The sequence below is a fragment of the Sciurus carolinensis genome, chromosome 12 (genome assembly GCF_902686445.1).
Source record: "Sciurus carolinensis chromosome 12, mSciCar1.2, whole genome shotgun sequence".
Lineage (NCBI taxonomy): Eukaryota > Metazoa > Chordata > Mammalia > Rodentia > Sciuridae > Sciurus > Sciurus carolinensis.
Window position 1 is genome coordinate 75,886,981 of NC_062224.1, and position 18,252 is coordinate 75,905,232.

General features: G+C 36.5%; 1 protein-coding gene across 6 annotated transcripts in view; it reads right to left on the reverse strand.

The window, feature by feature from the left end:
* Nucleotides 1–18,252, reverse strand: part of Rps6kc1 (ribosomal protein S6 kinase C1) — a 214,870-nt gene that overhangs the window by 145,605 nt on the left and 51,013 nt on the right. For 4 of the 6 annotated variants that reach the window (XM_047520351.1, XM_047520349.1, XM_047520350.1 and 1 more), the window contains exon 4: nucleotides 13,169–13,284. The exons of the other annotated variants lie outside the window; for them this stretch is intronic. In XM_047520351.1, coding sequence (XP_047376307.1) covers nucleotides 13,169–13,284 — 116 coding nt within the window. The remainder of the gene's footprint in view (nucleotides 1–13,168; nucleotides 13,285–18,252) is intronic. 6 annotated transcript variants of the gene reach the window in all.

Consider the following 18,252-nt stretch of genomic DNA (forward strand, 5'->3'; position numbering starts at 1 on the left):
CAACAGAGAAATTAAAAAACACATAAGGATATACAAGCTGAATAAAAATAAAAACAAAAAGATAGAAATTTATAGGTTGAGGCTCAAGCAGTGCTCAGGGAAATTCACGGCTACAGCAATAAATTTAGACAAGAATGGTCTCAAATCAATAACTTAAGTTTCCACTTTAAGGAATTAGAAAAACAGCAAAATAACTCCAAACCAAGGAAAAAAATGAGGTTTAGAGCAAAAATTAATAAAATGAAATAGGAAATTAAAAAATGGAGAAAAATCTAAAGTTGTTCCTCTGAAAAGATCAACAAAAATAGCAAATTTTTAGCTAAGATGACCCAGAAAAAAACAGACAAGACACAAAACTACCAAAATAACGAAAGAGGGGACATCACTAACATCTATAGAAATCAGAAGCACTGCTCTTTTTTGTGTACGTGCCAGTGATCAGCTGCTTCAAGATGAAGCTCCATTATCACCTTCCCAGCCACTGGCCACCAGAAACACATTAACAAGGATGATTAGCTCAAACTTCACACTTTTTATAAGGAAAATAAGCCACAGACATTGGTGCTGACACTCTGGGATAAGAATGGAAGGGTTATGGGGTCTGTCTCAGAAGTGGGAATGACAAACAAGAAACCCATGAAGCAGGGTGTCTTCATCCACGGCCATGTCCATCACTGCTCCTGAGTAGGAGGCATTTCTGCTATCGACTACAGAGAACTGGAGAAAGCAAGTATAAATCTGAGCATTGTGGATGTCCACGTAATCATTCTTCGACTTGGTTAATGATACTACCCGAGACTGATACTACAATGCCTCATGACCCAAGGCACAAAAGAAGGAGGAGAATCCACAAACTTTATGATCTCTCTAGAAAAGACCTCTGCCAATAGTTGTAAGAAAGTCCTTTAATAAAGAAGGTAAGACATCCAAGATTCAGTGTTTTATTCCTCCTCGTGTCCCAGGACAAACACGAGTGCATTGCTCTGAAAAACTGGTCCACTAAAGAAAACACGAAGCTACACGATATGCTAGGCTTTTAGCCCAGAAAATGAAGAAGGTCAAAGAAAAATGCCAGCAAGACTGCCAAGAGACACAGGTTGTCCTCTCTGAGAGCTCCTACTTAAATCTAAATTCAGTCAAAAATTAGGTTTTTTAAGAGCAATAAAGAAGACTGGACTTTAAAATTAAAAATATTATAAGAGAATTCTTTGAACAACTTTATACCAACAAATTACACAACTTTGGTGACAATTCCTAGAAAGACATGTTACCAAAGTTGACACAAAAAGAAGGAAAAAATCAGAACGAAGAGTAAGTAAACAGCCAGAGGTAGTGGTACACACTTGTAATCCCAGACGCTGGGCAGGTTAAAAAGGAGGATTGCGAGTTCAAAGCCAGCTTCAGCAAAAGGAAGGCACTAAGCAACTCAGAGAGACACTGTCTCTAAATAAAATACAAAATGGGTAGGGATATGGCTCAGTGGTCAAGTGCCCCAGAGTTCAATCTCCAGTACCAAAAAAAGAATAAGTAAATAAACTGAATTCAAATAAAAATCTTCCCACAACAACTCTACTCTTTACAGGCCCATGAAATGAAATTTTTACAGTCCATATAAAACAATACACCAATATTCATAACAGCACTATTCATAAATAGCCAAAATGTAAACAATCCAAATGTGTTAACTGGATAGCCCTATTCATAAATAGCCAAAATGTAAACAATCAAAATGTGTTAACTGGTAAACAAAAAGTGGCGTATCCATATCCATATGAAGGAATATTAGACGGTCATAAAAAGGAATGGAAGGTTTCAAGATGGCGGACTAGGGGGCGGCTGCATTTCACGTTGCTCCAGGACGCAAGATTCAAAAGAGGAGACAGTGAGAGACTTGGGACCAACTCAAAGCCGCTGGGTGAGTCTCTCCCACTGGGGAGGCATCCCGGATGGGGCAGTAGACCCGGAACGCAGGGAACTTTGTGAAGTAGAGTTGCTCACCGAGACGCCCCTCGCCTCACTGGAGCGGTAAACACGGACAACTGGGATCATCGTAGAGGAGGCGGCTCAGCATAGCACTTGGACTCGGAGCAACCACTGGGGCTCCGGGTGGCTGCCTGAGGAGGAGTTGCGTGGCAAGCTGTTTAGACCCAGAACGACCCCTTTTGAACCTGGAGGAAGAGGAGAAGCGAGGCGGGTCGCTTGGTCTAGGAGTGACTGCATCGGAGCCACAGGCGGTTGCCACAGGAAGAGCTGCGTGGTGAGCTGTTTGAACTCAGAGCGAGCGCTCCTGAACACCGGGAGGTTGCCCAGAGGAAGAGGAGGAGCGAGGCGGGTCGCTTGACCTAGGAGTGACTGCATCAGAGCCACAGGAGGTTGCCAGAGGAGAAGGCGAGTGGTGAGTTGATTGCACTCAAAGCGACCGCTCCTGAACACCGATGGCCTGCCTGGAGGAGGAGCGTGGTGGGTCGCTTGGTCTCGGAGTCACTGCTCCTGAACACCCAGGGGGCTACCCCAAGGGAGGAGGAGGAACAGGGCAGGTCACTTGGACTTGGAGTGACTGCCTAGGGCTACGGGCGGTTGGTGGGAGGAGGAGACTCGAAGTGAATTGCTTGGGCTCCCGGCCACTGTCCGGAGGAGGAGGTGTGTGGCGGGTCTCTGGGTCTCGGAGCTATTGTACGGGGCTCCAGGTGGCGGCTCAGAGGAGGGGCCACATAGCCAGGCGATTAGGTGCAGAGCAGGGTCCCAGGAGCTAGGTGGCTTCTTGCTGGAAGAGTCGCACAGAGACACGCCTAGGGGCGGAGCGAAGTTTCCAGGACTGCGGGCAGATTCCTTGGAGAGGCAGCCTAAGGAGACTCGCCTACAGAGGGTGAGGCTCCCAGGCCCAGGAGGTAGATCCGGGCCCCTGGGAACATTGCAGAGGAAGACAGCCCAGCCCAGGCGGTAGTTGTAGATTGAGGGGAACCTCTAGGAGGGGAACTGATCAGCAAGACGTCCCCACCGAGTGAGTCTTCCCTGCTGGGTGAGGTTTTCCCACAGGGACTGTAAAACCAGAGACACAGGCACAAACAGGACTTGCCTCAGCCCGCAGCCTAGTTCCCCGTTGGATGACCATTGGTCAACAAGTGGAGGCACCTCTGACCACTAGCAGGGAATATACGCCACCTGAGGGTCACCACCCCTAGAAAGGCAGCTTCTTCGTGGAGCTCCGCATTATCAACTTCCTCCAAGACTTCAGGCTACTGAAGGATAAGAGGGGATATACTAGCAATCTTCAGGGACATTATAAGTCAATAGAGGAAATCTGCAATATCTTAATGACTCAATGATTCCTGAACAATATGAGAAAACAAGGGAAGAAAATGCCTCAAACAAATCTAGATGTTATCAATAAAATCCAACGACAGCATGGCAGAAGAAATGACAGAAAGGGAGATCAGAATGTACATAATTAAAATGATTAGGGAAGCAAACGATGAGATGAAAGAGCAAATGCAGGCATTGAATGATGAGATGAAAGAGCAAATGCAGGCATTGAATGATGAGATGAAAGAGCAAATGCAGGCATTAAATGATCGCACCAATCGACAGTTAACAGAGCAAATACAGGAAGCAAAAGATCATTTCAATAAAGAGTTAGAGATATTGAAAAAAAACCAAACAGAAATCCTTGAAATGAAGGAAACAATAAACCAAATTAAGAACTCCATAGAAAGCATAACCAATAGGATAGAACACCTGGAAGACAGAACTTCAGATATTGAAGACAAAATATTTAACCTCGAAAGCAAAGTTGAACAAACAGAGAAGATGGTAAGAAATCATGAACAGAATCTGCAAAAACTATGGGATATCATGAAAAGGCCAAATTTGAGAATTATTGGGATTGAGGAAGGCTTAGAGAAACAAACCAAAGGAATGAACAATCTATTCAATGAAATAATATCAGAAAATTTCCCAAATCTGAAGACTGAAATGGAAAATCAAGTCCAAGAGGCTTATAGGACTCCAAATACACAAAATTACAACAGACCCACACCAAGGCACATTATAATGAAAATACCTAACATACAAAATAAAGACAGAATCTTAAAGGCTGTGAGAGAAAAGAACCAAATTACATCAGGGGGAAGCCAATACCGATATCAGCAGATTTTTCAATCCAGACCCTAAAAGCTAGAAGGGCCTGGAACAACATTTTGCAAGCTCTGAAAGAAAATGGATGCCAACCAAGAATCTTATACCCAGCAAAACTTACCTTCAAATTTGACGATGAAATAAAATCATTCCATGATAAACAAAAGCTAAAAGAATTTACAAAAAGAAAGCCAGCATTACAGAACATTCTCAGCAAAATAGTTTCATGAGGAAGAGATAAAAAACAAAGAAGCATATCAGCAAAGGGAGGAATTACCCTAAAGGAACTGTCAAATAAAGGAGGAACCAAGATGTGTCAAAAATAAATAAATAAATAAATAAAATTTTAAATATGAACCAAATAACCGGGAATACAAATCATATCTCAATAATAACCCTGAATGTTAATGGCCTGATTTCATCAATCAAAAGACATAGACTGGCAGATTGGATTAAAAAGAAAGATCCAACAATATGTTGCCTGCAAGAGACTCACCTCATAGAAAGAGACACCCATGAGACTAAAGGTGAAAGGATGGGGAAAAACATACCATGCACATGGACTCAGCAAAAAAGCTGGAGTATCCATCCTCATTTCAGATAATGTGGACTGCAAGCCAATGTTAGTCAGAAGGGATAAAGAAGGACATTTCATACTGCTTAAGGGAAACATAAATCAGCAAGATATAACAATCATAAACATCTATGCCCCAAACAGTGGCTCATCCATGTATGTTAAACAAATCCTTCTCATCTCAGAAACCAAATAGACCACAATACAATAATACTAGGTGATTTAACACGCCTCTCTCACCACTGGACAGATCTTCCAAACAAAAATTGAACAAAGAAACCATAGATCTCAATAACACAATCAATAATTTAGACTTAACAGACATTTATAGAATATACCATCCAACCAAGAGCGAATACACTTTCTTCTCAGCAGCACATGGATCCTTCTCTAAAATAGACCATATATTATGCCACAAAGCTAATGTCAGCAAATACAAGAAGATAGAGACACTACCTTGTATTCTATCAGATCATAATGGATTGAAGTTAGAAATAAATGAAAGAGTAAAAAACAGAAACTACTCCAACACCTGGAGATTAAACAATATGCTATTATATGATGAATGGATAACAGAAGATATTAGGAAGGAAATTAAAAAATTCTTAGAGGTAAACGAGAACAAAGAAACATCATATCAAAATCTCTGGGACACTATGAAAGCAGTACTTAGAGGAAGATTTATTTCATGGAGCGCATTTAATAAAGAAGTAAAACTCAAAAATAAACGACCTAACACTACAGCTCAAAGCCCTAGAAAAAGAAGAACAGACCAACACCAAAAGTAGTAGAAGACAGGAAATAGTTAAACTCAGAGCTGAAATCAACGAAATTGAAACAAAAGAAACAATACAAAAAATTGACAAAATAAATAGTTGGTTCTTCGAAAAAATAAACAAATTGATAAACCTTTAGCCACACTAACAAAGAGAAGACGAGAGAAAACCCAAATCACTAAAATTCGGAATGAACAAGGAAATATCACAACAGACACGACTGAAATACAAAACATAATTAGAAGCTATTTTGAAAATCTATACTCCAACAAAATAGAAAATTTCGAAGACATCGACAGGTTTCTAGAGACATATGAATTGCCTAAACTGAATGAGGAGGACATACACAATTTAAATAGACCAATTTCAAGTAATGAAATAGAAGAAGTCATCAAAAGCCTACCAACAAAGAAAAGTCCAGGACCAGATGGGTTCTCAGCCGAGTTCTACAAACCTTTAAAGAAGAGTTCATTCCAATACTTCTCAAGTATTCCATAAAATAGAAGAGGAGGGAACCCTCCCAAACTCATTCTATGAAGCCAATATTACCCTGATACCTAAACCAGACAGAGACACATCGAGGAAAGAAAATTTCAGACCAATATCCTTAATGAACATCAACGCAAAAATTCTCAACAAAATTTTAGCAAATCGCATACAAAAACATATTAAAAAGATAGTGCACCATGATCAAGTGGGTTTCATCTCAGGGATGCAAAGTTGGTTCAACATCAGGAAATCAATAAATGTAATTCACCATATCAATAGACTTAAAGTCAAGAATCACATGATTATTTCGATAGATGCAGAAAAAGCATTTGATAAAATACAGCACCCCTTCATGCTCAAAACACTAGAAAAAATAGGGATAGTGGGAACATTCCTTAACATTGTAAAGGCCATCTACGCTAAGCCATGTCTAATATCATTCTAAATGGTGAAAAACTGAAATCATTCCCTCTAAAAACTGGAACAAGGCAGGGATGCCCTCTTTCACCACTTCTATTCAATATCGTCCTTGAAACTCTAGCCAGAGCAATTAGACAGACCAAAGAAATTAAAGGGATACGAATAGGAAAAGAAGAACTCAAACTATCCCTATTTGCTGATGATATGATTGTATACTTAGAGGAACCAGGAAATTCCACCAGAAAACTTTTAGATCTCATAAGTGAATTCAGTAAAGTAGCAGGATATAAGATCAATGCACATAAATCTAAGGCATTTTTATACATAAGCGATGAATCTTCAGAAAGAGAAATCAGGAAAACTACCCCATTCACAATAGCTTCGAAAAAAATAAAATATTTGGGAATCAATCTCACAAAAGAGGTGAAAGACCTCTACAATGAGAACGACAGAACACTAAAGAAAGAAATTAAAGAAAACCTTAGAAGATGGAAAGATCTCCCATGTTCTTGGATAGGAAGAATTAATATTGTCAAAATGGCCATACTACCAAAAGTGCTATACAGATTCAATGCAATTCCAATTAAAATCCCAATGATGTACCTTACAGAAATAGAGCAAGCAATTATGAAATTCATCTGGAAGAATAAAAAACCCAGAATAGCTAAAGCAATCCTTAGCAGAAAGAGTGAAGCAGGGGGTATCGCAATACCAGATCTTCAACTCTACTACAAAGCAATAGTAACAAAAACGGCATGGTATTGGTACCAAAATAGAAAGGTGGATCAATGGTACAGAATAGAGGACACGGACACAAACCCAAATAAATACAATTTTCTCATACTAGACAAAGGGGCCAAAAATATGCAATGGAGAAAAGATAGCCTCTTCAACAAATGGTGCTGGGAGAATTGGAAATCCATATGCAACAGAATGAAACTAAACCCATATCTCTCATCATGCACGAAACTAAACTCAAAATGGATTAAGGATCTCGGAATCAGACCAGAGACCTTGCATCTTATAGAAGGAAAAGTAGGTCCAGAGCTTCAGCATGTCGGCTTAGGACCAGACTTCCTCAACAGGACTCCCATAGCACAAGAAATAAAAGCAAGAATTAATAACTGGGATAGATTCAAACTAAAAAGCTTTCTCTCAGCAAAGGAAACTATCAGCAATGCAAAGAAAGAGCCTACAGAGTTGGAGAAAATCTTTGCCAATCATACTTCAGATAGAGCGCTAATCTCCAGAATCTATAAAGAACTCAAAAAACTCTACACCAAGTATGCAAATAATCCAATTGACAAATGGGCTAAGGAAATGAATAGACACTTCACAGAAGAAGATCTACAAGCAATCAACAAACATATGGAAAAATGTTCAACATCTCTAGTAATAAGAGAAATGCAAATCAAAACCACCCTAAGATTCCATCTCACCCCAATTAGAATGGCGATTATCAAGAATACAAGCAACAACAGGTATTGGCGAGGATGTAGGGAGAAAGGTACACTCTTACATTGCTGGTGGGGCTGCAAATTAGTGCAGCCACTCTGGAAAGCAGTGTGGAGACTCCTTAGAAAACTTGGAATGGAACCACCATTTGACCCAGCTATCCCACTCCTTGGCCTATACCCAAAGGACTTAAAATCAGCATATTACAGAGATACAGCCACATCAATGTTCATAGCTGCTCAGTTCACAATAGCCAGACTGTGGAACCAACCTAGATGTCCTTCAATTGATGAATGGATAAAGAAAATGTGGTATATATATATACAATGGAATATTACTCCACAATGAAGAATGATAAAATTATGGCATTTGCAGGCAAATGGGTGAAACTGGAGAATATCATGCTAAGTGAGATAAGCCAATCTCAAAAAACCAATGGACAAATGATATCGCTAATAAGTGGATGATGACACATAATGGGGGGTGGGAGGGGTTAGGGTTAGAGTTAGGGTTAGGGAGGGGGGCAAGAATGGAGGAAGGAAGGACTGTATAGAGGGAAAAGAGGGGTGGGACGGGTTGGGGGGAAGGGGAAAAAAAAAACAGAATGAATCAAACAACATTACCCTATGTAAATTTATGATTACACAAATGGTATGCCTTTACGCCATATACAAAGAGAGAAACAACATGTATCCCATTTGTTTACAATAATAAAAAAAAGGAGATAAAAAAAATAAAAAGGAATGGAGTACTAATACATGCTACAACACAGATGAATCTTTAAAGCATCATACTAAGTGAATTCCATTCACTACTGGATTCCAAGATTAAGATGCTGTAATAAAAGTAACACAAGAAGCACCAGACTTATACCTTGAAAATTACAAACTGCTCCTAAGAGAAATTAAAAACATCTGAATAAATGGAGAGTCATTGTCAAATGACAATTCTCCCCAAACTGAACTAGAGTTAATATAATTCCAACTAAATTCTATGAGAATTTATTGTTCATATGAATAAGCTGATGCCAAACTTTTTCATGGAAATTCAAAAGACTCAAAATTGCTATAACAATTTGGACAAAAAGTGGGCAAACTTACAGTATCTGACTTCAAAATTTAAAAAGCTACAGTAGTCAAAGCAGTATGGTACTGGTATAAGAACAAATTAATAGGACACATTAACAGTCTAAAAATAAGCCATCACATTTAGAGTCAATTTACTTTCAGCAAAAGTGTCAACACAATTAATGGAGAAAGGAGTCTTTTCAACAAATGGTGCCAAGACTATTAGACTGGGGGGTGGGAGGTGCACTGCAGGTACCAGGGATTGAACTCAGGGGCACTCAACCACTGAGCCACATCCCCCAGCCCTATTTTATATTTTATTTAGAGACAGGGTCTCATTGAGTTGCTTAGCACCTCACTTTTGCTGAGACTGGCTTTAAACTCAAGATCCTCCTGCCTCAGTCTCCGAAGCCACTGGAATTACATGCATGCACCAACATCTGGAAAGACTATTAGATTTCATGTGCCAAAAAATGAATTTAGACTGTTGTTTTACAGCACACATAAAAATTAACTGAAAACAGATCACAGACCTAAATGTAAGACTAAACTATCTAGGGAGAAAATCTTCATGGCCTCGGGTAATTCAAAAAGCTCTAGAAATGCCAAAAAATAGCATAATCCATGAAAAAGAGAAAACCTGACAAACTATACTTTATCAAAAACAGAAAGTTTTTATTCTTCAAATAGAACCATCAGCAAAATGAAAAGATAGAGCTACAGGTTGAGATAAAATATCTACAAATCCCATATCTGGCAGGCGTAATAAAACCCTACTATTCTAAGGATCATATCCCATATCTAATAGAAGACTTATTCAGAATATACTCAGAACTCTTACAACTCTATAAGACAAACCATTCAATCAAAAAGCAGGCATATTTTTAACTGACACTTCACCAAAGAAGATATATGAATAACAGGAAAACATTAAACATCATTAAGCCATCAGGAAAGCAAAATTAATAAAATGAGATACCACTATCCTCTTGCTAGAATGGTTACAATTGTAAAAACCAGACAATACAGAGTATTGGTGAGGTTATGGGAGAAATGGGACATTCACACATTGTTGGAGAACATAAAATGGTAACTTAATTCAGAAAACAGTTTGGCTGTTTCTTTAACACATAGACTTATGGTTAAGATTCAGTAATTCCACTACTCAGAACCTACCCAAGTAAAATGAAAACACATATCCACACAAAGATATATACCTACCTATTTACAGCAGCCTAAGTCATAATAGCCAAAAGCTAGGAAAAAACTCAAATGTCCATCTACTTGTCAAGAGACAAACAAGATGTGGTATAATCTATATACAGAAATACCCCCTTTACCCACAATTTTGCTTTGTGTTCACTGTCAACTGCAGATTGAAAATATTTTATGAAAAATTCTAGAAATAAACAATTTATAAGTTTTAAACAATTTTTATTATAGGATATTGTTATAATTTTTGTATTTTATTATTATTGTTGTTAATCATTTATTACCTAACTCATAAATTGAACTTTATAGGTATAAATAGGAAAAAACACAGCTTACATAGAGTTTGGTACTCCCACAGTTCCAGGCATCCATAAAGCATCTTGGAACTAATAAGAGGAAAACTACTATAACAAAATACTATCAGAAATAGAGAGGAATGAAATAATGTGATACAAGATATAATGTGGAGGAAGCCAAAACATTACACTAAGTGGAAGAAACTAGAACAAAAGACTACTTATCATATGATTCAATGGATTTGAAATGTTGAAAAAAAAGGCAAATCTATAGACAGAAACAGGAGGATGAGCAGGGCTGGGAATGAGAAAGGAGATCACTAGCAAGAAAGTATGGGGTCATCCTAAACAAGAGACTATATGGTCACTTGTGTGATATTATCAGTGTTCCTACAGACACAAGAAAATGTTATTGAGGCATATTCTGCATACTGGCTACCCAAAAACCTCCCCTCTCCACCCCATCTTCACCCATGATCAGAATCCGAAAGCTAAGAATCACCTTCCCAGACTCCTCCAAAGTAAGGATAGTCATGTGACTCGGCTCTGATCAATGAGATGTAAGAACTATCTCTAGACAGTCTTTCTCAGAAAGATTTAAAAACTGGCATGTTTCTTTTGATCCTTTGCCTTTCATACTCATACTCAGAAATCTAGATACTTGATAACATTATTGAGCTCTGTACCTGCCTGCAACTACCTTCCTCACTCAGACTCTTGGATGAGACAAATACATTTCATGTGTAAGCTAATTTGGCAAGTTTTTTTTTTCTTTGCTTGTAGCTAAATAACCTCAAAGAACATATATTCTCTATTTTGAAAGCTAAAAACCACTGTTGGATAAGAAAAAGTCAAGCCCTGGGTCCCTCTAGACATGGGCCCAAGGTGGGATTTCTTGTGGGGTTCATATTTGAAAAAGTTCAGGAAGCTGAAACAAAATAAAACACTAATGGAGCAGGTCTGGTCCATTTGTCTCTCCAAAAAAAAAAAAAAAAAAAAACAACTGTTGTATCCTACTCCTGCCCTACACATTGCTTAAAATAGTTAAGAGATATTTTCCAAAATTCGCTTGACTCCTCTTAAACTGTCCACTTTTTCATGATCCCTAAAAACAAGTGTCTCATTTCATAAAGTGTAAAAATTTCTTCTTCCAGAAGCAATTATAATCAGGCATTCCCAAATCCAAAAGAAATGGAACAGAAAACTTTTAAACTGCTTAGAATCTGTAATTTGACTTCCATTAATCCCCAAACTGATATTTTAAAACCCTATGGCATGTATTACTTGGTATGACTACCTTTCTTTACCTCTGTAAAGAAAAATTCTTCTTGCTTAATACTGAAAATGCCTTTTTTATAAGTACTGACTTTCTTGTCAGATAGAAAAAAACTGTAATAGAGCATAGCAAAGAGTTAAATACTGTATCAATTTCACTTCACCTTTTATCCCAAAGATCTGCACTGGGGCATTAGCAGATACCAAATTTATGATCTCAGTCTAGTTTGCAGAGTAATGAAGAAGAAAGAACAGATCAATCAAAAAGAATTATGGTCAATATAAACTTTTCTTTCTTCTTTCTTTTTTGAGGTACTGGTGATTGAACCCAAGGGCACTCTACCACTGAGTCACATCCCCCAGTTCTTTTTATTTTTTATTTTGAGAGAGAGTCTCACTAAGTTGCCCAGGCTGGCCTCAAATTGTGATCCTCTTGCCTCTGCAAGTTGCTGGGATTACAGGTGTGCAGCACTACACCTAGTCATTACAAAGTTTTCTATTACTATTTTTATTACTCTAAGTCATAAGTCTGCAATATCTTTCAAAAGATTATCTTTCTTCAGTAAATTAAATTAGGTCATAAAAAAATTAATTCCCTGTGTAGATTGACTAGCTCCAGGAAAATTAAATACCCCACTACTCAAATATAATGATGGTCATGTATTCTAAGAAACTTAATTTCTACAAATTGAATATATTTTCAGTTAAAAAAAACAGTAATGACACAATCACCTAGCTTTTTTCTAGAAGGCTAATTAACTAAATGCAATAGGAAAATTATGGTGGTAAGAACAGTGAAACCAAATGACAACCTGCAGAGGTTCAGTTGAAAATACATTAGAAAATTATTATTAAAAATGATAAAGAGGACTGGGGAGATAGCTCAATTGGTAGAGTGCTTGTCTCTCAAGCACAAGGCCCAGGGTTCAATCCTCAGTACCGCAAAAAAAAAAAAAAAAAAATGATAAAGAACTCAGAATGAAAGTATTACATGTCAAAAAACTCAAAACATTAATATTCAATGATCTCAGATAATATAATGTACAATGGCCTACCTCTCTGAAACTGTGCAATGACTATTTTGTTATATCTTTACAGAAATCAATATAATTACAACAAATATAATATGGACTTGTAGGATTTTATATTCCAAAGAGAAGTCTGCCACTGAAAGATACCTCAAAAAGAAAAGAATTTCAAGATACCAAATTTTTAATGTATTCCAATTGTGGTTAGAAAATCCCTAAGCCCTTTGTGTCAATTTTTTAAGATCTTTCAATCAAAAATTGTATAACTCCCATGCTAAAAGTAGAAGATATGCCATTGGTATGGTTATTCAGCAATTAACTTCTACTTTTTTTTAGTGAATAATGAAATTCAAAAGTAAATGAATTTTCTACTTGAATTTACTACAAATTAGGAAACAAAAATATTTAATATGACATAAAATATTCCAGAAGACTACCAAACCTTAAAAAAATCCTCAAGCTGTTTACTGTTGTAAAGAGCTGGAATATTGGCAGAGAACTGTAGCAGGTCTTCGGCACACTGTCTTCTCTCTTCAATAACAGTTTCATCAAATCGCCCTAGAATTAAATAAGAATCGACACTTACAGAAAGAACAATCAAATGCTGCTTCATGACAGTTCGTGTCCAGAGATTAGAAAGCAGCAGCTGGCCTACCACTGCCTATTTCCTTATTATGAAAACTTCTAAAGTCACACCTAGCCTCTACAGTTAAAATCAGCAAAAAAAGAATGTTTCTGATAAAACAGGAGGTAGAGGTATCAACTGATAAAGGTGTGCTCACAATCTAGAACATGTCAATGTAAGAATTTTATTATTCAAGAAGCTGGTAATTCGAAAAGAGAATTTTAAAGAACTCAAATGGTTTTCCACAGAAATTTAATACTATAATTACTCATAATTTTCCTTTTTCTACTCTTTTTAATTTATAAAGGGGCTGAAGAGAGAAAATTATGAGAACAACATCTGTATTATCAATGGGGTCAAAAACCTCAGCTTGAAGCAAAAAGCTTTATGTTCAAGTCCATGTGTGATGTCGTCTGCATCCATGACAGCACACTTAGGAGAAAAAAAGAACACATGGCGCCAGCAAGTTCCGCTTTACAAGGTGATGAAAAGGTGGTTTTCACAGAATGTTTTAATGAAATATGCAATTTGAATGATGATAAGGCATTTTCAAACATGATCATTTTGTATGACTCTTAGATTAGACAACTGCTTGGCATTTGTCACATGCCCTGTTTCTTACTGATTGCAATATAGGTTTAAAAAAATACAAAATCAAAAGAGTAGCATCATCATATACTTAAACATTTTAAGAGATTTTGCAGAGTAGTAACAAAAACTATGGTACAAAGAGATTCCTAGCTATATAAACCAAGGCAAGAATTTGAAACTGAACCATTAAAAATCCCTCTACTCAATGTATTTAGTGCTTATAGTAAAGTGTCTATTCCATGATAACTTAAAAAAGGTACTGATGTTAGACCTGGGCTCAAATACAAGCTCCATCATTCACTAGCTGTAAATTCTAAGGTTGATTATTTTCTCATGTAAACAGAGAAAACGAATAATGTACTTAAGCTTCCAGTTCCACACCAGGGACATGGTAAGCACTTAGAAGATTATAATAGTGTCTTTGAATCTTTAAAAGCCATTGTACTAACTGGCATACAGAGCATACAAGCAACTTGTGAGTGGATAAACAGAAAAGTGTTCTCGAAAAAAAAAAAAAAACCTCTTACAGTAGAATATTCTAATAGGAAATCTTAACAGTGGGTTCATTAAAAAAAAAAACCAAGGCCACAGTTTATGAATGGATTTCAGAGACAACAATCCTAGTAAAAACCATGCATGTATACATAGGTACAATTTTATAGTAAAGGGGGGTATACTGTTGTTTAGTGTCCTCTAAGAGTTCAGGGCCCAGTTAAGGTTAGCAGGCAAGTAGCAGTCAATTAGAGGACTCCTAACATCTAGTGTTCTACTTTATTTACTATGAAACAGGCTACCAGTTGCTATCTAAATATTTGCTTTCTTCCTTAACAAAATAATCCTCATTTTTTAATTAGATACATGAAGCACAGAAGAAAACACTCATTGTCATATTGCCTTTTCAGTTAGGAGTGGCCATGGACTATGTATGTTCTGGCCAAAAGAACATAAACAAATGTTATATTGTAGCTTTCCAGAAATCTCTTTAAAAAGAAAGCTGATATATACCCTCTCCCAGATTTTATTCATCATTCCTTCCTCCTTCCAGGAAATATTGTGAAACGGAAGGCTAAAACAAAATGATAGGGCACTGGACATGGTGGTACATGCCTGTAATCCCAGCACTCAAGAGGCTGAGGCAAGAGACTCACCAGCGTGAAAAACTTAGTGAGGCCCTTTCTCAAAATAAAATAAAAAGGGCTGAGGATGTAGCTCAGTGTAGAATGACCCTGAGGTTCAATCCTTACTACAAAAAAAAAAAAAAGAAGGAAATAAAAAAGACAACAGAGCAAGAAAACAGGAGGTGGGATCCCTGATCACTGAGGATCAGCCATGATGAAGCTATCTCCAAATCTTTGACCATGAGAAAGAAATTAGCTCCTATCTCATTGTTTACAGTTTGCCACAAGTAATCAAACTTAATACACTCCATTATGCTAAATCTATTTTTCTATTAGTTCTCAGTTCATATGCAACAATTAGGTTAAATTCAGTTCTCTCAATGATAATAGCACACATAAAATGTCACTACTAGCTTACCTATCAACAATATTATCCAGAAACAAATTTCCAAGAGCTCCAATAAGTAAGGAAAATTCTCCAGCCTACAAACAACTGTGGCGAAAATGCAGTAGCTAAATAATATTATTATTCTTTTTTCGTTAATTAAATAAGTATAAAACTATGCTTATGATGATAATCCAACATATTTATCTTTTTAAAAATTGCTAATTCCAGTGCCTGTGAATTAATATTAGTAATTTTGTAAATACCTATCATCCTGGAACAGAAACCCAGAAAATATACATTATTTTTTGCTTCAACCCCTAAGACCACCTGATATTATTTTTAAAAACATTAACTACTTGTTGAGAAATTTCAATGAAAGATTTAAAAGCTTCTGAAACCCTAAAAAGATCTTATTTCTATCTAAAACAATAAAAATTTGAAAATCTGAAACAAAAATTTGAGGGCCTTAATCTTAGTGTAACTCACCTCACCTCCCCATTAAGCTAGACTAAAACACTTCAGCAATGGAATAAACATGTCAAAAGTTCATCTATGATCTATGCATTTCTATTCCACTAAACTTGATAAGCAGAGATGAATTAAAACATTTTTTCAAAGTGGAGTACAACAAAAAAAACAGCTTATAATTAAATGGTTCGATTACATTCAATCCTATCACCAGAATACAATGAAAGAACAAACTTGCTTCTTTGTTCCTAAGATATTTCAGAATAACAAAAAAATAGTAAACATAACAAAAATAAAAAACAATAGTAAGGGCTGGGGTTGTAGCTCAGTGGTAGAGTGCTTGCCTAGCATGTGTGAGGCACTAGGTTCAATCCTCAGTACCACATATAAATAAAGGTCTGTCAACAACTAAAAAAATTTTTTAAATAATAAAAAAAACATAAAAATAGCTAAGCATAAACAAAGAGACACAGATGAATTTTAATGCAATAACTACTGGCCCCAATACATATAACAAAGCTATTTAATTTTTTTAAAATTTTTGAAGTAGCAATACTCAATCCTAATAGTAGACAACATCCTTGTGGCTATTCTCTGGTTGTTTATCCTTTTAATACAATCAAAATTTCACTTAAAAGGCAATAACAACATTAGAAATCATTAACTGTCATCTCTCTCACTGATCTTTAAATTTGCATTCACAGTGCCAATATTCATTTTTCTGTGAACAGAGTAGAAAAATTTAGGTAAGGGGAAAAAATGCAAAACCAATTATCCTTAGGAATATTGATTGTACAATATTATATCTCACATGTTATGTATATGTACAATATATATAAGCTATTCCCCCAACTCAAAGTTACCCAACAATGGTTCATTTATTAAAAGCTGTGGGAAGAAGGCTGGGGATATAGCTCAGTTGGTAAGGCAAGCACAAGGCCCTGGGTTCAATCCCCAGCACCGAAAAAAAAAAAAAAAAAAAAAAAAAAAGCTGTGGGAAGAAAATTAAATTCAAACAATCTAACTAAGCTGGTTAATTACTGAAAATAAAGCCTTTGTCTTGATTTATAAACTGATTTTGGAATTTCTTCTATTTTTTATTGTTATTAGTTAGGACAACTCCTAGATAGCAGAGTTTACAACTTTTTAAAGAAGCAAATGTCAATGATCAAAAATTAGTTTCATGGAGAAAAGAGAGCCTACAGAGTGGGAGAAAATCTTTTCCACACACACTTCAGATACAGTACTCATCTCCAAAGTTTAGAAAGAACTTAAAAAACATTACACCCAAAATACAAAGAACCCCAGTCAATAAATGGGCTAAGGAAATGGGCAGACACTTCACAGAAGAAGATATACAGGCAATCAACAAATATATGAAAAAGTGTTCAACATCTCTAGTAATTAGAGAAATGCAAATTAAAACCACCCTAAGATTTCATCTTACTTTAATTAGAATGGTTATTATCAAGAACACAAGCAATAACAGGTGTTGGCATGGATGTGGGGAAAAAGGCACACTCGTACATTGCTGGTGGAGTTGCACATTGGTACAGCCACTCTGGAAAGCAAAAAGGAGAATTCTTAGAAAACCTGGAATGGTCCCACCATTTGACCCAGTTATCCCACTCCTCAGTTTAGACCCAAAGGACTTAAAATCAGCATATTACAGTAACACCACCACATCAATGTTTACAGTAGCTAAATTCACAACAGTTAGATTATGGAACCAACCTGGATGTCTTTCAATAGATGAATAAAGAAAGAAACTGTGGAATTTACACACAATGATATATTATTCAGCCATAAAGAAGAATAAAATTATGGCGTTTGCAGGTAAATGGATGGAGTTGGAGAATATCATGCTAAGTGAAATAAGCCAATACCAAAAAACCAAAGGCTGAATGTTTTCTTGATAAGCGGATGATGATACCTAATGGGGGCAGGGAGAAAATGGAGGCAAGAAAATGGAGGCAGAAAAAAATGGAGGAACTTTGGATTGTGTAGAGGGAAATGTGGGGGTGAGAGCAGGGAAAGGAAAGATAGTGGAAATGAGACAGACATTACCCTATGTACATGTATGACTACGTGAATGGTGTGAATCTACATTGTGTACAACTCTAGAAATGAAAAGTTGTACCCCATTTGTGTACAGTGAATCAAAATGCAGTCTGTAAAAATAAAAATATTTAAAATTTTAAAAAATAAAAATAAAAAAATTTTAAAAATTAGTTACATGGAATAAAAACTTACCCTGAATCAGTATAATACTAGTCAGAAATAGATTCTGATGCTTCTTTACTTTTTTATTTTTTTAATTTTTTTTTTGTGGTGCT